At 38.6% G+C, this 14,110-nt stretch overlaps 1 protein-coding gene across 1 annotated transcript; it reads left to right on the top strand.

Annotated features, from left to right (window-relative positions):
* Window positions 1–223: 223 nt before the first annotated feature.
* tmem87b (transmembrane protein 87B) lies at window positions 224–13,120 on the top strand. The gene is made up of 18 exons (XM_074676083.1): window positions 224–432; window positions 2,543–2,603; window positions 4,178–4,269; window positions 4,341–4,475; window positions 4,550–4,603; window positions 4,711–4,879; window positions 6,314–6,375; window positions 6,517–6,700; window positions 6,808–6,907; window positions 7,009–7,102; window positions 9,322–9,395; window positions 10,199–10,305; window positions 10,391–10,449; window positions 10,544–10,647; window positions 12,528–12,601; window positions 12,686–12,753; window positions 12,879–12,931; window positions 13,039–13,120. The coding sequence occupies exons 1-18, from the start codon at window positions 283–285 to the stop codon at window positions 13,103–13,105; spliced, it is 1,707 nt and encodes a 568-aa protein (XP_074532184.1). The 5' UTR covers window positions 224–282; the 3' UTR covers window positions 13,106–13,120.
* The last annotated feature ends 990 nt before the right edge of the window (window positions 13,121–14,110 follow it).

Genomic DNA, 14,110 nt, shown 5'->3' with positions numbered 1-14,110 from the left:
AAAAAATGTTTTTTTTTTTTTTTTTTTTTTTTTTTTGCAAATTGATACTCATTTATTAAATTTCTTTTTTATTTGAATTTTTTTCCTCTTTTTTTGCAAATTATTTAAGTTTCTTTATTTATTTTTTTGCACTTTTTTTTTAATGTCATGAGAATTTACTTTAATCCAGGTGAGATGAGGTTAAATGACTCCTTTGATCGTAAAGCCCCCGGTCTCTCTGACTGGTAACGGTGTTGCGTTCACGGCGCCTCCTACAGGACAGCACTGACGCCTACAAGGAACATGGCTGCGGCAGTCAGGATGGGGACGTGGAGCTGTCCGACCAGGGGAGTTTTTTATCCATGGGGTGTCCTGGTTGTAGTTTTGCTCAGCACGGTGGAAGCGGTCGTTGCAGCTCCAGAGACAGGGCTTTGGAAGATCACTGTTGTAAATGTGAGTACCTCACCGGGAACACTTCACGGACCGGCTGACTGCGGCACCGGCTAGGTAGCATTAGCCACATTAGCCCTCTTATACCCTTCGCTATCAGCTGAGCGGAGGGTTGTGACAGTTGTGTTACCTGCAGTAATTCAGTCAAATTAACCACTCTTAACTTGCTACCCTTCAGATATTTGACTAAACATTTCCTCTGAAGGTCGCTGGGTTTGTTTTTAGCCGTCTGACAGTTAGCCTCTGACAGATAGGGGAGCCGTTTGCTAACTAACTAGCCTGTTAAACAGCTGTCCAGAGACTGTTTGCTAATTAGCCTGTGAGAGAAAATCTGAAGTGTGTTTTCTCACCTTAAAGACTGCCTCCTTAATGAATATCAGAAAATCCCGTCGTGTTTATCTTAATGACTCAGCTTAATTAACCACTCTTTAAACAAACTAGTTGGAGTATAAACAGAAACACACCCCTAAAGCCTGACACTTGCATTATCAAGTCCCTTTAATCTCCTTGTAATTCTTGAATGTCTTGAAAAGCAGGATGAACTTAGTTATTATTGAAAGAGCTCTTACTCTATCACTAAATCTAAAAACTAGTTATGAATGGAGCTGTGTGTTTGAATTGGAAATGCAACAACTACACAGAGGGTGTAATCTCTGCCTGCTGCCAAAGGAGGTCATGTCTGTTATTGATTTATCATTCTTTGGCTCCATGCTACATAAACTTATACATCTTAAACCATCTTATTTATTTATATTACTTATTTGACTTTACTTACCAGCTTTTATTTATCTTTGGTGCTGTTTTAATGATGTGTTTTTAAGATAATATTTGCTTTTGTGCTAAATATTATAAGTGACAGGAGTGACTTATTAATTATGTTCTTGTTTTTTAATAGTCTGTGACTGTTTGATTGTGGTTTCTTGCTGCAAAACAAATCTGCCTGCGGGCAAAAATAATAAATAATATAATAGTAAATAAAGCAGTACAGCCTGACCTAAACTAACAATCCATCTCACTGTTATGGGAATAGATTTAAACATACTGGAACAGCTGGAAAACAGTCTGATTTAAAGAAAAAAAAGTAAAAAGTCATAAAGAAAATATATTTAAGATATGTAATCACACTTTTTTTTAAAAATACTCATTGTGTTAACACTTTGAGCTTGACCTGGTGGAAGGGTCAGCAGTGCAGGTCATACTAAATATGACATTATCCAGAGCAGACTGCGGACAGGAAGTTAAAAAACAATCATTTAAAAGGTGCAAACTAATTTGTAGTAAAGTGATCATCTTAAAAAAAAAGACCCCGTTTAAGTTGTTTTTTGGGGAGTTTTTGCAAGTTATTGAAATGGGACTGTAGTGTGTAAAAGACGTACATGAAATCTAGAAAGGTCATGTTTCTATAGTTCCTGAACATTTAGAAGTTATTTCACTACTTCTAATAACCGCTGGGAAAGCTGAAGCTCTGAGACAAAGCTTACAGACATCATTGAAGGAGAATTAGAAATACTTGATCAATTATTAAAGCCTTGAGAAGTTTCAGATTCCCTCCTGTGCTGTTTGTTTCTGTATCTAGTTGCAGTATTAGGTGTACTGAAAGGACGAGTGAGAGTATTTCTTAAGATTATTTCAAACAGACACACATCTATGGATGATATTAAAGGACAAGTTTCTGATTTTAGGACATAGAGACTTCCCTTCACACTGACACAGGCAGAGAGTTCAGGAAGTTTTAATCTAAGATAATACAACTACAAGGGGACTCGTCAAAAATCAAAGTTCACTTTTTAACTGATGTTATCAGAGACAGTGAAGCAATTAATGTCCTGCTATACTTATTGCTTTGAATAGAAATGATCATTCATTTGTTTTTTCTCGGTTGTTTATTTCGTTCCTGTTTCTCAGGGCTGTTTAAAGACTCTTAAATCAACACCATAAGATCAAGGTGAAAAATAAAGTCTGGCCAGATTTCCTTTCCAGTAAAACAGAAAGTGATCGAATTGATCAGGTTTAATGATTTATCCGGACTCTGGGTTAAGTTTTCTTTTGATTGATAGGAGAAATAATCTTAAATAACTCTTTGGAACTAAAACATTTTTGGTTTGTCCCTCAGACCTCGAGGCCTCTGCTGCTGAGAAAATCAATGTATAAAGACACAGACATCCAGTTAAAAGGTAAGGAAACAGAAATAACTTACAGTGGGGAAAATAAGTACTGAACAGACATGAAAAGAAATCACAACGTTCAGGTCCATAAATAATGATTATGGTGAATTAAGTACGATAACGCAGGAAAAAAGTATTGAACACACCATGGAAAGGCTGTATACTTTGGCAAGGAAATGCACCATACCACCTGAAATCTGTCAGTAATTATTACTTGAACTTCCAATTAGTGCAAACCAACATCAGCTGGGCTAGAGCAAATTGATGGTCCTATAAAAAATGTGTTTTTTTCACCAAGCAGTTAAATACCACACACCTCATGATGGGTAAAGGCAAAGAGCTCTCTGAAGACATTCACAACCTGATTGTTGCTCAGCATCAGAATGGAACTGGTTACAGACTTAAATCAAAGCACCTGAATATTCCAGTCAGCACCGTTGGAGCCATTATTCACAAGTGGAAGAAGCACCACCTTACCATCAACAGGCCACGCGCAGGAGCTCCTTGAAGATTTCTGACCAGGGAGTCAGAAAGATAGTCAGAAGAGTACTCAACCAGCCAAGGACCACCTTGAAAGTGCTACAGAAAGACTTGGAGGCAGCAGGTACTATTGTTACAGAGGAAACAATAGGCAATGCACTCCACCGCCATGGCCTCTATGGACGCTCAGCCCACAAGACTCCATTCCTCAAGAAAAGGCATGTTGAAGCTGGTTTAAAGTTTGCTAAACAGCATCTTGACAAGCCTGTAGAATACTGGGAGAATGTTGTCTGGTCAGATGAGACCAAAACTGAACTTTTGGGCTGTCATACTACAGACCATGTTTGGAGGAGAAATGGCTCTGCACATCAGCCAAAAAACACTACACCAACAGTGAAGTTTGGAGGTGGAAGCATCATGGCATGGGGTTGTTTCTCATCTCATGGTGTTGGCAAACTTCATATAACTGACGGAGCAATGAATGGAGCCATGTATGGGGAAATTCTTGATCTGAATCTGCTGCCATCCACCAGGATGATGAAGATGAGACGTGGCTGGACCTTCCAGCAGGACAACCATCCAAAGCACACGGCAAAGTTGACTCTCATATGGTTTCAAAAAAAGAAAATCAATCTGTTAGAATGGCCTAGTTAATCACCTGACTTCAATCCAACTGAACATTTGTGGAAAGAAGTAAAGAAAAGGGTTCACCAGAGGGCACCAAAGAATATTCCAGATTTAAAGACAATCTGTGCAGAGGAATGGGCCAAAATCACACCTGAGCAGTGTGGGCCATTAGTTCAAACATACAAGAAGTGTCTGGAAGCTGTCACTGCAAACAAAGGCTTCTCCACTAAATATTAGATGAGTCTCAGTTAGCGTGTTCAATACTTTTTTCCTGTGTTATCGTACTTAATTCCACATAATCATTATTTATGGACCTGAACATTGTGATTTCTTTTCATGTGTGGATTATTTGAGTTAATACCAAGGTCTGGTAGAAATTTTGTTTTGACGCATTCAACACTTATTTTCCTCACTATATGTTAACAGCTAAACCTGTATTCTCTATGTTTTTTTTCAACATGTTTTGTGTCTTGCAGTCGTGTCTTTTGGCTGTCCTGAGGAAGTGTCCTTCACTATTCACTGGTTGTTAAAATACTACCCCTGCCACAATGAATTCAACAACATCGAGGTAAGCACAGGAGCTTCACATCATGTAAATCTGGATTTTTTTACGTGTGCTAAATTATGATGTGTTTGTAGGAAATGTATGAGAGAACGCCTTTAAGTCGAGGGGAGAGCCTGGATCCCAACCCCCTTGGACAAGGAGAGTACATCGAGCACAAACACACGGCAGTAACATGCAACAGTGCGCTGCTGTCTTTTCCCATGCTCAAAGTAAGTGTGTTGTGTTGTTATCCTCGGACACAGAAAGTTTCACTTCTCTAAATGTACAACTGTTTGATTTTCAGAAAGCAAAAGCAGATCCACACACGGTCAGTCCACCCGTTCAAGGAGAAGTGCTGGTGAGTGAATATAAATACTCATGGATGAAAATCATAATTCAACAAGGCCTGAGCTGAACAAAACACGATTCTTGTGTTAAAAATAAAGACTTTCTGTTCGACCTCAGGATGAAAAAGAAAAACAGTGGATCACTGAGGAGTACGACGACGGCTCGATGAAGAACAGCAGCTTGAAAATCAAAGACAACGTCATCGCTACGACGTGGAAGGACGGGCCGTACCTGCTGGTCGTTAAAGTTGTGTCCACTAAACAGGAAGCTAACTGGAACCTAACAGGTGAGATTATTTCTGACTGATATGTCAGAGTGTGGCTGGTATGAAGGGTCATCATAATGTGTTCCACACTTAAAACAGTTAAGGGAAAGGAGGAAATCAAAATGTTGTCACTGAATATTTATTTATTTAACCTTTATTTAACCAGGTTGGTCTGATTAAGATGAAAACCTCTTCTTTAAGGGAGACCTGGCCGAGACAAGCAGCAGCAAAAACACAAAGTTAAAGATAGAAAACACAAAAAGAGACAAAGTACAGTCAAGGAAACACAAGGTTATGGAGTAAAATCAAGGAGTCATTCAAGAAATCACTTGTTTAAACAGCCAAGCTAAAACATTGTCCTATTATACAGCCAGGTTAGGTCGTTCTGCAGCTGGTTCCACGAAGCACCCAAAGGCTTTTTCCCAATTTCTGTCCAAGGGTTTGGGACACAGAGTGTAAAGAGGTCCTGAGAACGCAAAGATCACTGAAATAAAGTAGTATGGCAAAAAGGAGAAAGCAATATCGTATGTTTGTAGTAAAAAGACGTCCATCAGCAAAACTCATTCAGAAAAGAATCCATTAATCCATCCATGCAGCATCCTCTAACCCAGGAGTAGGCAACCTAGCGCACATATATAATACACACATATGTACACCGACATATTTTACAATCCCCCCAAAAAATACACAAGAACGGCAGCTGTCAATCATCGTTAAACGTGACGTAACAACTCGTTTTTAACCTCGTCTAACTAATAAAAACGAAACTTTTCAGAAAAAAAAGAGAACTTGAATACAAGGCAGCCAAATGATATCTTCAAATCACCACAACAATCAGACGTGAGAAACATTTCTACCAGGTGGATTAATTTTCTAAAGTTTGACCACAGCCCATCTGGAATGACTGGAGAGACTGATTTTTTTTTTAAAACCAATACTACAACTAGCCACCAGGGGGAGCAGTTTTTGTGGCAAGCACACCATGAGCCACAAGATGACGTCCGTTTTTGTTTTATAGTCTATAGTTTCCATACAGAGAACAGTTACAACGGAGGACATATGCTGTCAGTTATAAAAAAATGAAAAATAAAAATTGATATCGGCCCAAAATCGGTATACAAACAAGGACAAGGGAGTGTGAATTTATTCCCAGAGATTGAGTGATGCATGCTATTTGCTGTGAAAGTGTATGTAGGGGTATGTAGGTGTGGAGAGTCTGAGACCAAACAGGAAAACAGTGTAAGCAAAGTATGTGTATCAGAGTAACACTTTCAAAACTTTCTGTACTGTTAAAAACCTGGCAATAGAAGGAAACTAAAGTGTCTTGAGCCATTGAAAAAGTTGCCTGCCCGTGCTTTAACCTCAGAAACTCTAACTGTGTTTTAACCATGTGTGTTCCTGTTTAACCTAAACAGAAAAGCTGCTTCAACTTTCTTTGTCTTGTTTTTTTTCCAGTTGATGTGGTGATGAAAGGAAGCCATGGCTACATTTCTATCACAGAATGGCCTCTTATGATCGTAAGTTGATGACTTTAAAGGTGGTGTTGTTCTTTTTCATATGACAAAGAAATATTATTATAAATACAATGGCTTGTTCAAAAAGTCACACAAAAACCCTAACGGTTCATCTTCATGCCGTGAATCCCTCCCTGTTTGTAGTTCTACATGGTGATGTGTGTCGTCTACATCCTGTACGCCCTGCTGTGGTTTCTCTGGGCCGCCTGCTACTGGAAAGATCTGCTGCGGATCCAGTTCTGGATCGCGGGGGTCATTTTCCTGGGGATGGTGGAGAAAGCCGTCTTCTGTGCTGAGTATGAAAACACCAACGCTGTCGGCTCTGCGTGTGAGTGTTTGCAAGTCATCAGGAAATATTTTTATTTGACTGCTTCACATGATCTTGTAAATATTTGGCTTTGAGTGTGATGTTTTCCTACAACTGTTCCCCCTCAGCTACTGGCTTGTTGATCTTCGCGGAGCTGGTCTCTGCCTTGAAGAGGACTCTGGCTCGATTGCTTGTCATCATTGTCAGCCTGGGTTATGGCATTGTTAAGTATGTCAGCCTGTTTTTGTTTCTAAGCAGCTTTTTTTCTTTCTTTTTTTCTTTTATTTTGTAAAAATCTGAATTTTATTGTGTGTATGTGTTTCTCTCAGGCCTCGACTGGGGACAGTGATGCACAGAGTTGTGGGGCTCGGCATCCTCTACTTTGCCTTTGCGAGCATTGAAGGCGTCCTGAGGATAACTGGGGTGAGTTTTACTCTCTGTCAATGTTTTTAAATTAGATGCTAGAAGTTGGAAGTGCTAATTTAACCACTGTTCACATTTCTACACAGTATTGGTTTTGTAAAGGTCAGACCTGCATTTTAAATTTCAATTCAATCCACTTCATTATCTACGGTGGCCGGTAGGTGGCCGGTAGGTGGCCGGTAGGTGGCCGGTAGGTGGCCGGTAGGTGGCCGCCGATTAGCAAAAGCCACAACAGGAATACAAGAGCCACAACGCAATGGAAGTGCAGCCACAACAGAAGTTAAGAGAACAGTTAACCTAACAGACACAAAAGAGATTTAAAAGTGAGGAAATGGTTGTTTCCTTTTTTACCTTTAAATATGATAAATATAGCTTTAATGCTAACATAATTGATTCAAAGAGCTAAATTTAAGATTACATATTTTTCCGGTAAATGAAAAAATAAAAGTACTACAAAGGATCTCACAAGGTGAGACTCCTACAAAGCGCTATGTATCAGAGATGAAGTAAGTTACTTTTGCAGCTTTCTGCGTTGCATTTGTGTTGTAGCCTTTTGCAATTGTGTTGTAGTTTTTGCATTCCTAGTGTAGCTTTTTCATTAAGTTGAAGACTTATTAATTTATGTAGTAGCCTTTTGCATTGGTGTTAAAGGTTTTTGCATTCGCGTAGTAGCTTTTTGCATGCATGTTGTAGCTTTTTGCATTTGTGTTGAAAGGTTTTTGCGTTTGTGTTGTAGCTTTTGCATTTGTGTTGAAACGTTTTTGCGTTGCATTTGTGTTGTAGCCTTTTGCAATTGTGTTGTAGTTTTTGCATTCCTAGTGTAGCTTTTTCCTTGAGTTGAAGACTTTTTAATTTATGTAGTAGCCTTTTGCATTTGTGTTAAAGGTTTTTGCATTCACGTAGTAGCTTTTTGCAATCGTTTTGTCACTTCTGCATTTGTGTTGTAGCTTTTTGCATTAGCGCTGTAGCTTTTTGCATTTGTGTTGAAAGGTTTTTGTGTTTGTGTTGTAGCTTTTGCATTTGTGTTGAAAGGTTTTTGCGTTAGTGTTGTAGCTTTTGCATTTGTGTAGTAGCTTTTGCATTTGTGTCAAAGTTTTTGGCATGCATGTTGTAGCTTTTTGCATTTTTGAAGCTTTTTGCAATTTTTTTGTCACTTTTGCATTTGTGCTGTAGCTTTTTGCATTTGTGTTGAAAGGTTTTTGCGTTTGTGTTGTAGCTTTTGCATTTGTGTTGAAAGGTTTTTGCGTTTGTGTTGTTGCTTTTGCATTCGTGTTGAAAGGTTTTTGCGTTAGTGTTGTAGCTTTTGCATTTGTGTAGTAGCTTTTGCATTTGTGTCAAAGTTTTTGGCATGCAACTTATAGCTTTTTGCATTTTTGAAGCTTTTTTTAATTGTTTTGTCACTTTTGCATTTGTGCTGTAGCTTTTTGCATTTGTGTTGTAACTTTTGCATTTATGTTGTAACCTTCTGCATTTGTATTGTAGCTTTTGCATTTGTTGTACCTTTTTTGCATTTGTGAAGCTTTTTGCATGTATCTTATAGCTTTTTGCATTCATGTCTTGCTTTTTTATTTATGTTGTAACCTTGTTTGTGTTTTAGCTTTTTGTATTTGTGTTGTTGATTTTTTGCATGTGTGTTGTAGCTTTTTTGCACATCGCTGACACCCACCTGCCACTGTAATTATCTGATATTTTAAGTCTGAAAGGTGTTCAGTAAAAACAGGGAAACTAGGAATTTAAAGAAAAGATAACGACTTAGCTCTGACCTGAAATAACCCCTGAGTCTGTGAGCGGCGAGGCCTCACAGCTGTTTCACCTGGTGTTTAAAAGTCTCTTCTGATTGTGTTTTGAAGCTAACTGACACATCTCATGAATTTCTTTTTTGTGGGGGCCAAATTGAAGGGTCGAGACAATGGCCCTGGTCTCATTACAGCAATTGTTCTGGCCGTGTTTGACTCGTGCGCCATCTGGTTTATATCCTTCCAGTGCTGCACCGATGATTCGAAGCTTTTACAGCTTCATGTGATGTTTTATTATTTACTGTGAGGTGATCTGGATATTCTTGCTTCTTGAGTTGGATGATGATTTATGATTTCTCTCCTGCACTTTGGTGAATGGTTCTATATTTTACTGCCTCTGCTGCTTTTTGATCTCCCATCCTCTCTGTGATTTATCCTCCTCCTTCCTCGGATCCTCTGGTCCCGCTCTGTCCCTCCTTTTAGGCGAAAGACTCTGACTTGGCCCTGCTGGCCAACATTCCCCTGGCTCTGCTTGACTCCTCTCTATGCTGGTGGATATCCTTTTGTGCACCTGTGTAACTTTCCCTGTGTGGTTCCCCTCTGCTCCTCACCTGCTTCACATGAGCCACAGTTAAACATGTGGAGGTTGATCTGCAGCTGTCGACGCCTTTCCCAGTTACAGAGCAGTGAAAGAGCTGTGAACTGCTTTCCATATCAGTCCTACATTCATCATTCATCCTCTGTCAAACTCTGAAACAACTCAGTTAAAATCTGTCAAACTGATCCAAACATCCTCCATCCTCCTGCTTCTCTCCTTTTTCAATCAATGGTTTTTGCTTTTTTGCTTTTGTTTGGTGTTTTGAGCTCTTTTGCAAAATTATTTTGATTTTCCCTTCACCTCTTTTATAATTTAAAGTCAAATTCAACATTTAATTAAGTAAGGAAATGTTGCCTTTGCATGCACAGGTGATGCTCTTGATTGTATTTTTTCTCCTCAGGAAAAATGGAAAAATCATTTTTTAAAACATTATTTCAACCCATTTCATCAACTAAAGAAAAAAGCAGAATTTCAGACGTAGCCTAGCCTTGATGCTAACGTACGTAAACAGAACATTTATCAGACGGCTGACGTCCTAAAGTGCTGAGACGTGAGGCCTTCTGCTTTCATTTTCCTCGCTGTGCTCCTGCAGCAGCTTGTGGTCAGTCTCTGTTTACATCTGCTGCTCTCACATTCGATCATACATCAGAGAAGGAGGCTCGTAGCTTCGTCTGGCTTTCATTAAAGCCTTAACAGCATCCTGTATCGAGTGATATCCAGTGTCTCTCTGAGTGAAATGTTTCCCTTGACTGCTACAAACATCTTTGTGAGCCTGGCACAAACCATCAAGACTCTGAAGCTGAGGAGAAACCCTGTCAAACTGTCTCTGTACAGACACTTCACAAACACGCTCATATTTGCTGTCATTGGTAAGTTCATCAACACCTGCAGTAATCCATCATAGATAAAGTCTTCTTCAGCGTAAACACAACGTTTCCTTCTTTTCTGCTCCAGCCTCCATCGTTTTCATGGGGTGGATAGCAAAAAAGTTCCGCTTAGCAGATTGCCAGTCTGTGAGTATTGTTTGTATACTCGTATTTATTCATTTAAAGATGAAAATATGAGTAATGATTGACTTTTTGTTGATGATCTGTGTGGTGTGTTCAGGATTGGATGGAGCTGTGGGTGGAAGACGCTTTCTGGAGGTTCCTGTTCTCTGTCATCCTGTTTGTCATCATGTTCTTGTGGAGACCGTCTGCAAACAACCAGCGGTAAGACTAAAGTTGTGTTTAAATTTTGGAGGTGATCTGGATCACAGTCTGGATCCAGGACTTTTTTAAAGGATTCTTTATCATTGTGAGATAGGGACGTTTTCACCATATGTGTATATAACTCCACCATAAATGGTCAGATTGCTTTGCAAAACAACACAAGACAAGGTCACCATAATTTCTGACAGATGTAAAAGTACGATCCAGATCCTGGCAATATTCTGGATACTAAGATCCTTTCCATTCCTGAATATGAAATATGTACTGGGTCATCATCATTTTCAACACTGTCAGGAAACAAATTATCGTACAAACCTGCAACTAACACCAAACTGTAGCAGACAGTCTGCTGAAAGGGAGTATAACATTAAAGGTCCCATATTCTGCTCCTTTTCTGCAGTTTAATCTGGATCATTGATGTCTTCATGAAATGGTAGTAACATGTTTTGGTCCAAAAAGCCAATAAATCAAGCACAGCAGCATTGTTTCCAGGCTCTCGTAGCCCCTCTCTTCAGAACGCTCTGATTTAGTGGGCGTGGCCTTCATATGTAAATGAGCTGATACCGCCCCGCTCTTCAGCGTCACTGAGAGTGGCGCCACGAGCTCCGAGTGCACAATGTTTAGAAAACAGAGAAGCTCATTTACTGTAACATTACAGGCTAAAACAACAGGCTAACCACAGCTAAAGTTAGCATCCTGAAGCTAACACAGAGACAGGGGGAACACTGAGGAAAAGCTCTTCCATCTGCTCCACAGCACACAGCATTTAAAATACTCACATTTCCAGGGTCCCAGGTTTGTTGGAGGATGGTTGGTAATGCGCCTGGATTCAGGACCAGTCTATTGGCTAGCCCTCTGTTGGACTGTCCAAAGCTGGAAAAGCAGTCGGCCGTGAAGTGACTAGCACACACATGCACAGTTTTACTGAGTGTAGCTGGAACATTTCCTGATAAATGAACTCTAGCCACTTAGTCTGTCTTCTTCTGAGATGGGAAGCTTGTGCATGGAACTATGTGGCTGTTTACAGCCAAAAACAGAGCAGTGATGGCTCTTCAACTTTGGCATTCTCCTTTTTTTTCCCCCACTCCTTTGGGATTGGGCGGGGAGGGTGTTCAGGGGTATCTGCTCCGGTGGACCAATCAGGTCAGACTTGCTCCTGATTGGTCAAAAAGGGAATCGCTGACATCGGCAAATCCCTAAATTCCAAACAGCTCGTTTTAGGTCAGGATTTTACATTCACAAGCACTACTAAGTACAGGTTTTGTCATTAAATATCACATTTTGTGGGCTGGGAGTAAAACCAAAGACCCACAAATTTCACTAAAAGACTTAATAAAATGATTTTTGCAGAATATGGGATCTTTAAAGTAGGACTAAAGTGTTGGTGACAATCACAATATGCTTGGTGGAGGTCTGTGCTCTTTGAGTGCTTTTCTAGTTATTAAACTTATTAAATAATTTTTTGTATATGCTTTATTTAAAGTGTTTCATATTCTCTATTTTTAAACTTTTTATCTTCCCTATTTAAATCTTTTATACATATCTTTATATCCTTTATATCTCCTGTAAATATCTTCTATGATGTCCATCCATGTTTTTAAGGAAGGCCTGTCCTGGCGTAGACAGGCATTGTTACAGTTTTTAAACCTGCACTGTCAGTATGCTGAGTAAATATTTATCTTTTTTTTTTTTTTAAGCAGATCTTCAGGCATAAGACAAAAAAACAACAAGGTCTTACTTTCTAATTTTTCTTTACTTTCATAATGCCTGACAATGCCCTTTAGGGCACGGTGTGTCACTTTCCAAAAGTGCAGAATAACAGGACAGTCCCAGAACACATGGCAGTGATTCACATAGTGATTTCTTGTCACTGTGCACAGGTACGCTTTCACACCTCTCATGGACGACTCAGACGACGAGGAGATCGAAGAGTTCACCGCTTCTGCAAACATCGGTACGGTAACACTGGAGCACGTTATTACCACTTATTGTCGAATTATTCTTTCATCCTGTCTCATGCTTTTCTTTTTATCCACAGCTGAAGGCATAAAGCTGAGATCGAAAAGTGAGACGAACGGCACGGTGAAGCCTGCAGAGCCAAACCCTGTGAGTCACACCAGCCGCTCAGTGAAATTAAAGTTTCTGAAGGTTTAGTTGAACTCTGCTTCATCAGTGTCACATTCTCAGCAGATGGCAGTGTTCACTTTTTAAAGACTCTTCTCTTTCTGCAGGACGAAGACTTGAAGTGGGTGGAAGATAACATTCCTAGCTCCCTCACTGATGTGTAAGCAGCTTTTAACGCTGTCGTTACCAGCGCCACCAAAATCTTTTCATGTTTTCTCTTCAGGCATGTTTGGTTTTAACAAATCTCTTTTTTTTTTGTCCCTGCAGAGCTCTACCGGTCCTGCTCGACTCTGATGAGGTGAGAACAACATCGTGTTTAAAATCTGTAAAATAGGAGGCCCACACATGACCACCAAGATCTCCATCTTTCTTTTTATTCAGTCACGCCAACACCAAATATTGTACACAATATTGACGTTGCACACAAAATCACAAAATCAGGAATCATGTGTTGAATAATGACTGAAAGTCACAGGCAGAAGCAGACTGCTGATAAAGGCCGATCCCATATTGTCATTGTAGTTTACCATCATCATCCAAAAAAGTGGAAGAAAGTTATTATCTTGCAGGCTGATCAGTCAGTTACTGATTAAAAATTTTCCAACAGATGTCCTCTCAAAAGGCTAAATTAGCAGTTGCTTGTTGGAAAGAAGAGATTAAGTTCTTTGTGTCCAAAATTGAGGAGCAGTTATTTTAAAGATGATGCTCTGAGGGAGGAAGAAAAGTAATATCCATTTGGACGCTTTGTTGAGGATCTCTGAAATCTTTTATGGACCTTTTATTTGGTTGTGAAACAGACTGATATTTATAATTACATCCCTCTGTTTTCTAAAAAAGCAATCAAGACCGTAAGGCTCAAGACTTTTTTTTTTTTTGTATAAATAATTGTTTTTAATTCCTGAAACTTCTGCTGCTAGATCTGTTGGACAAAACAAGCAGAAATCATACTTTATTTACAATTTCCTCTGCAAATAAATTAATAAGTGACACAATTTAAATAGAGATTAATTATATATAAATAAATAATATTTATTAAAACTTATCTCTGTGTGTGTGTGTATATATATATATATATATATATATATATATATATATATATATATATATATATATATATATATATATATATATATATATATGTATATATATATATATATATATATATATATATATATATATATATATATATATATATATGTATATATAATATAAAATAAATTTTAAAAATAATTACAAAAATTGCAAATGTTATCCATTTAAGTAATACAATATTAATAAATTAATTATATATAAATATATAATATTTATCTAAAATATATATATATATTTATAATATTTA

The sequence above is a fragment of the Halichoeres trimaculatus genome, unplaced genomic scaffold (genome assembly GCF_033239565.1).
Source record: "Halichoeres trimaculatus isolate MK-OKI-2021-1 unplaced genomic scaffold, fHalTri1.1 fHalTri1_scaffold_8, whole genome shotgun sequence".
Taxonomy (NCBI): domain Eukaryota; kingdom Metazoa; phylum Chordata; class Actinopteri; order Labriformes; family Labridae; genus Halichoeres; species Halichoeres trimaculatus.
Note: the sequence above shows the minus strand (reverse complement) of the source record. Positions and strands in the feature narration are given on the sequence as shown.

What these genes read in the sequence shown, in the direction of transcription:
- tmem87b (XM_074676083.1), top strand. Translation starts at nt 283, where the DNA reads ATGGCTGCGGCAGTCAGGATGGGGACGTGGAGCTGTCCGACCAGGGGA. An exon ending in GGAAGATCACTGTTGTAAAT is followed by an intron (nt 433 to 2,542) that starts GTGAGTACCTCA and finishes TTTGTCCCTCAG; the next exon opens with ACCTCGAGGCCTCTGCTGCT. An exon ending in CAACGCTGTCGGCTCTGCGT is followed by an intron (nt 6,701 to 6,807) that starts GTGAGTGTTTGC and finishes GTTCCCCCTCAG; the next exon opens with CTACTGGCTTGTTGATCTTC.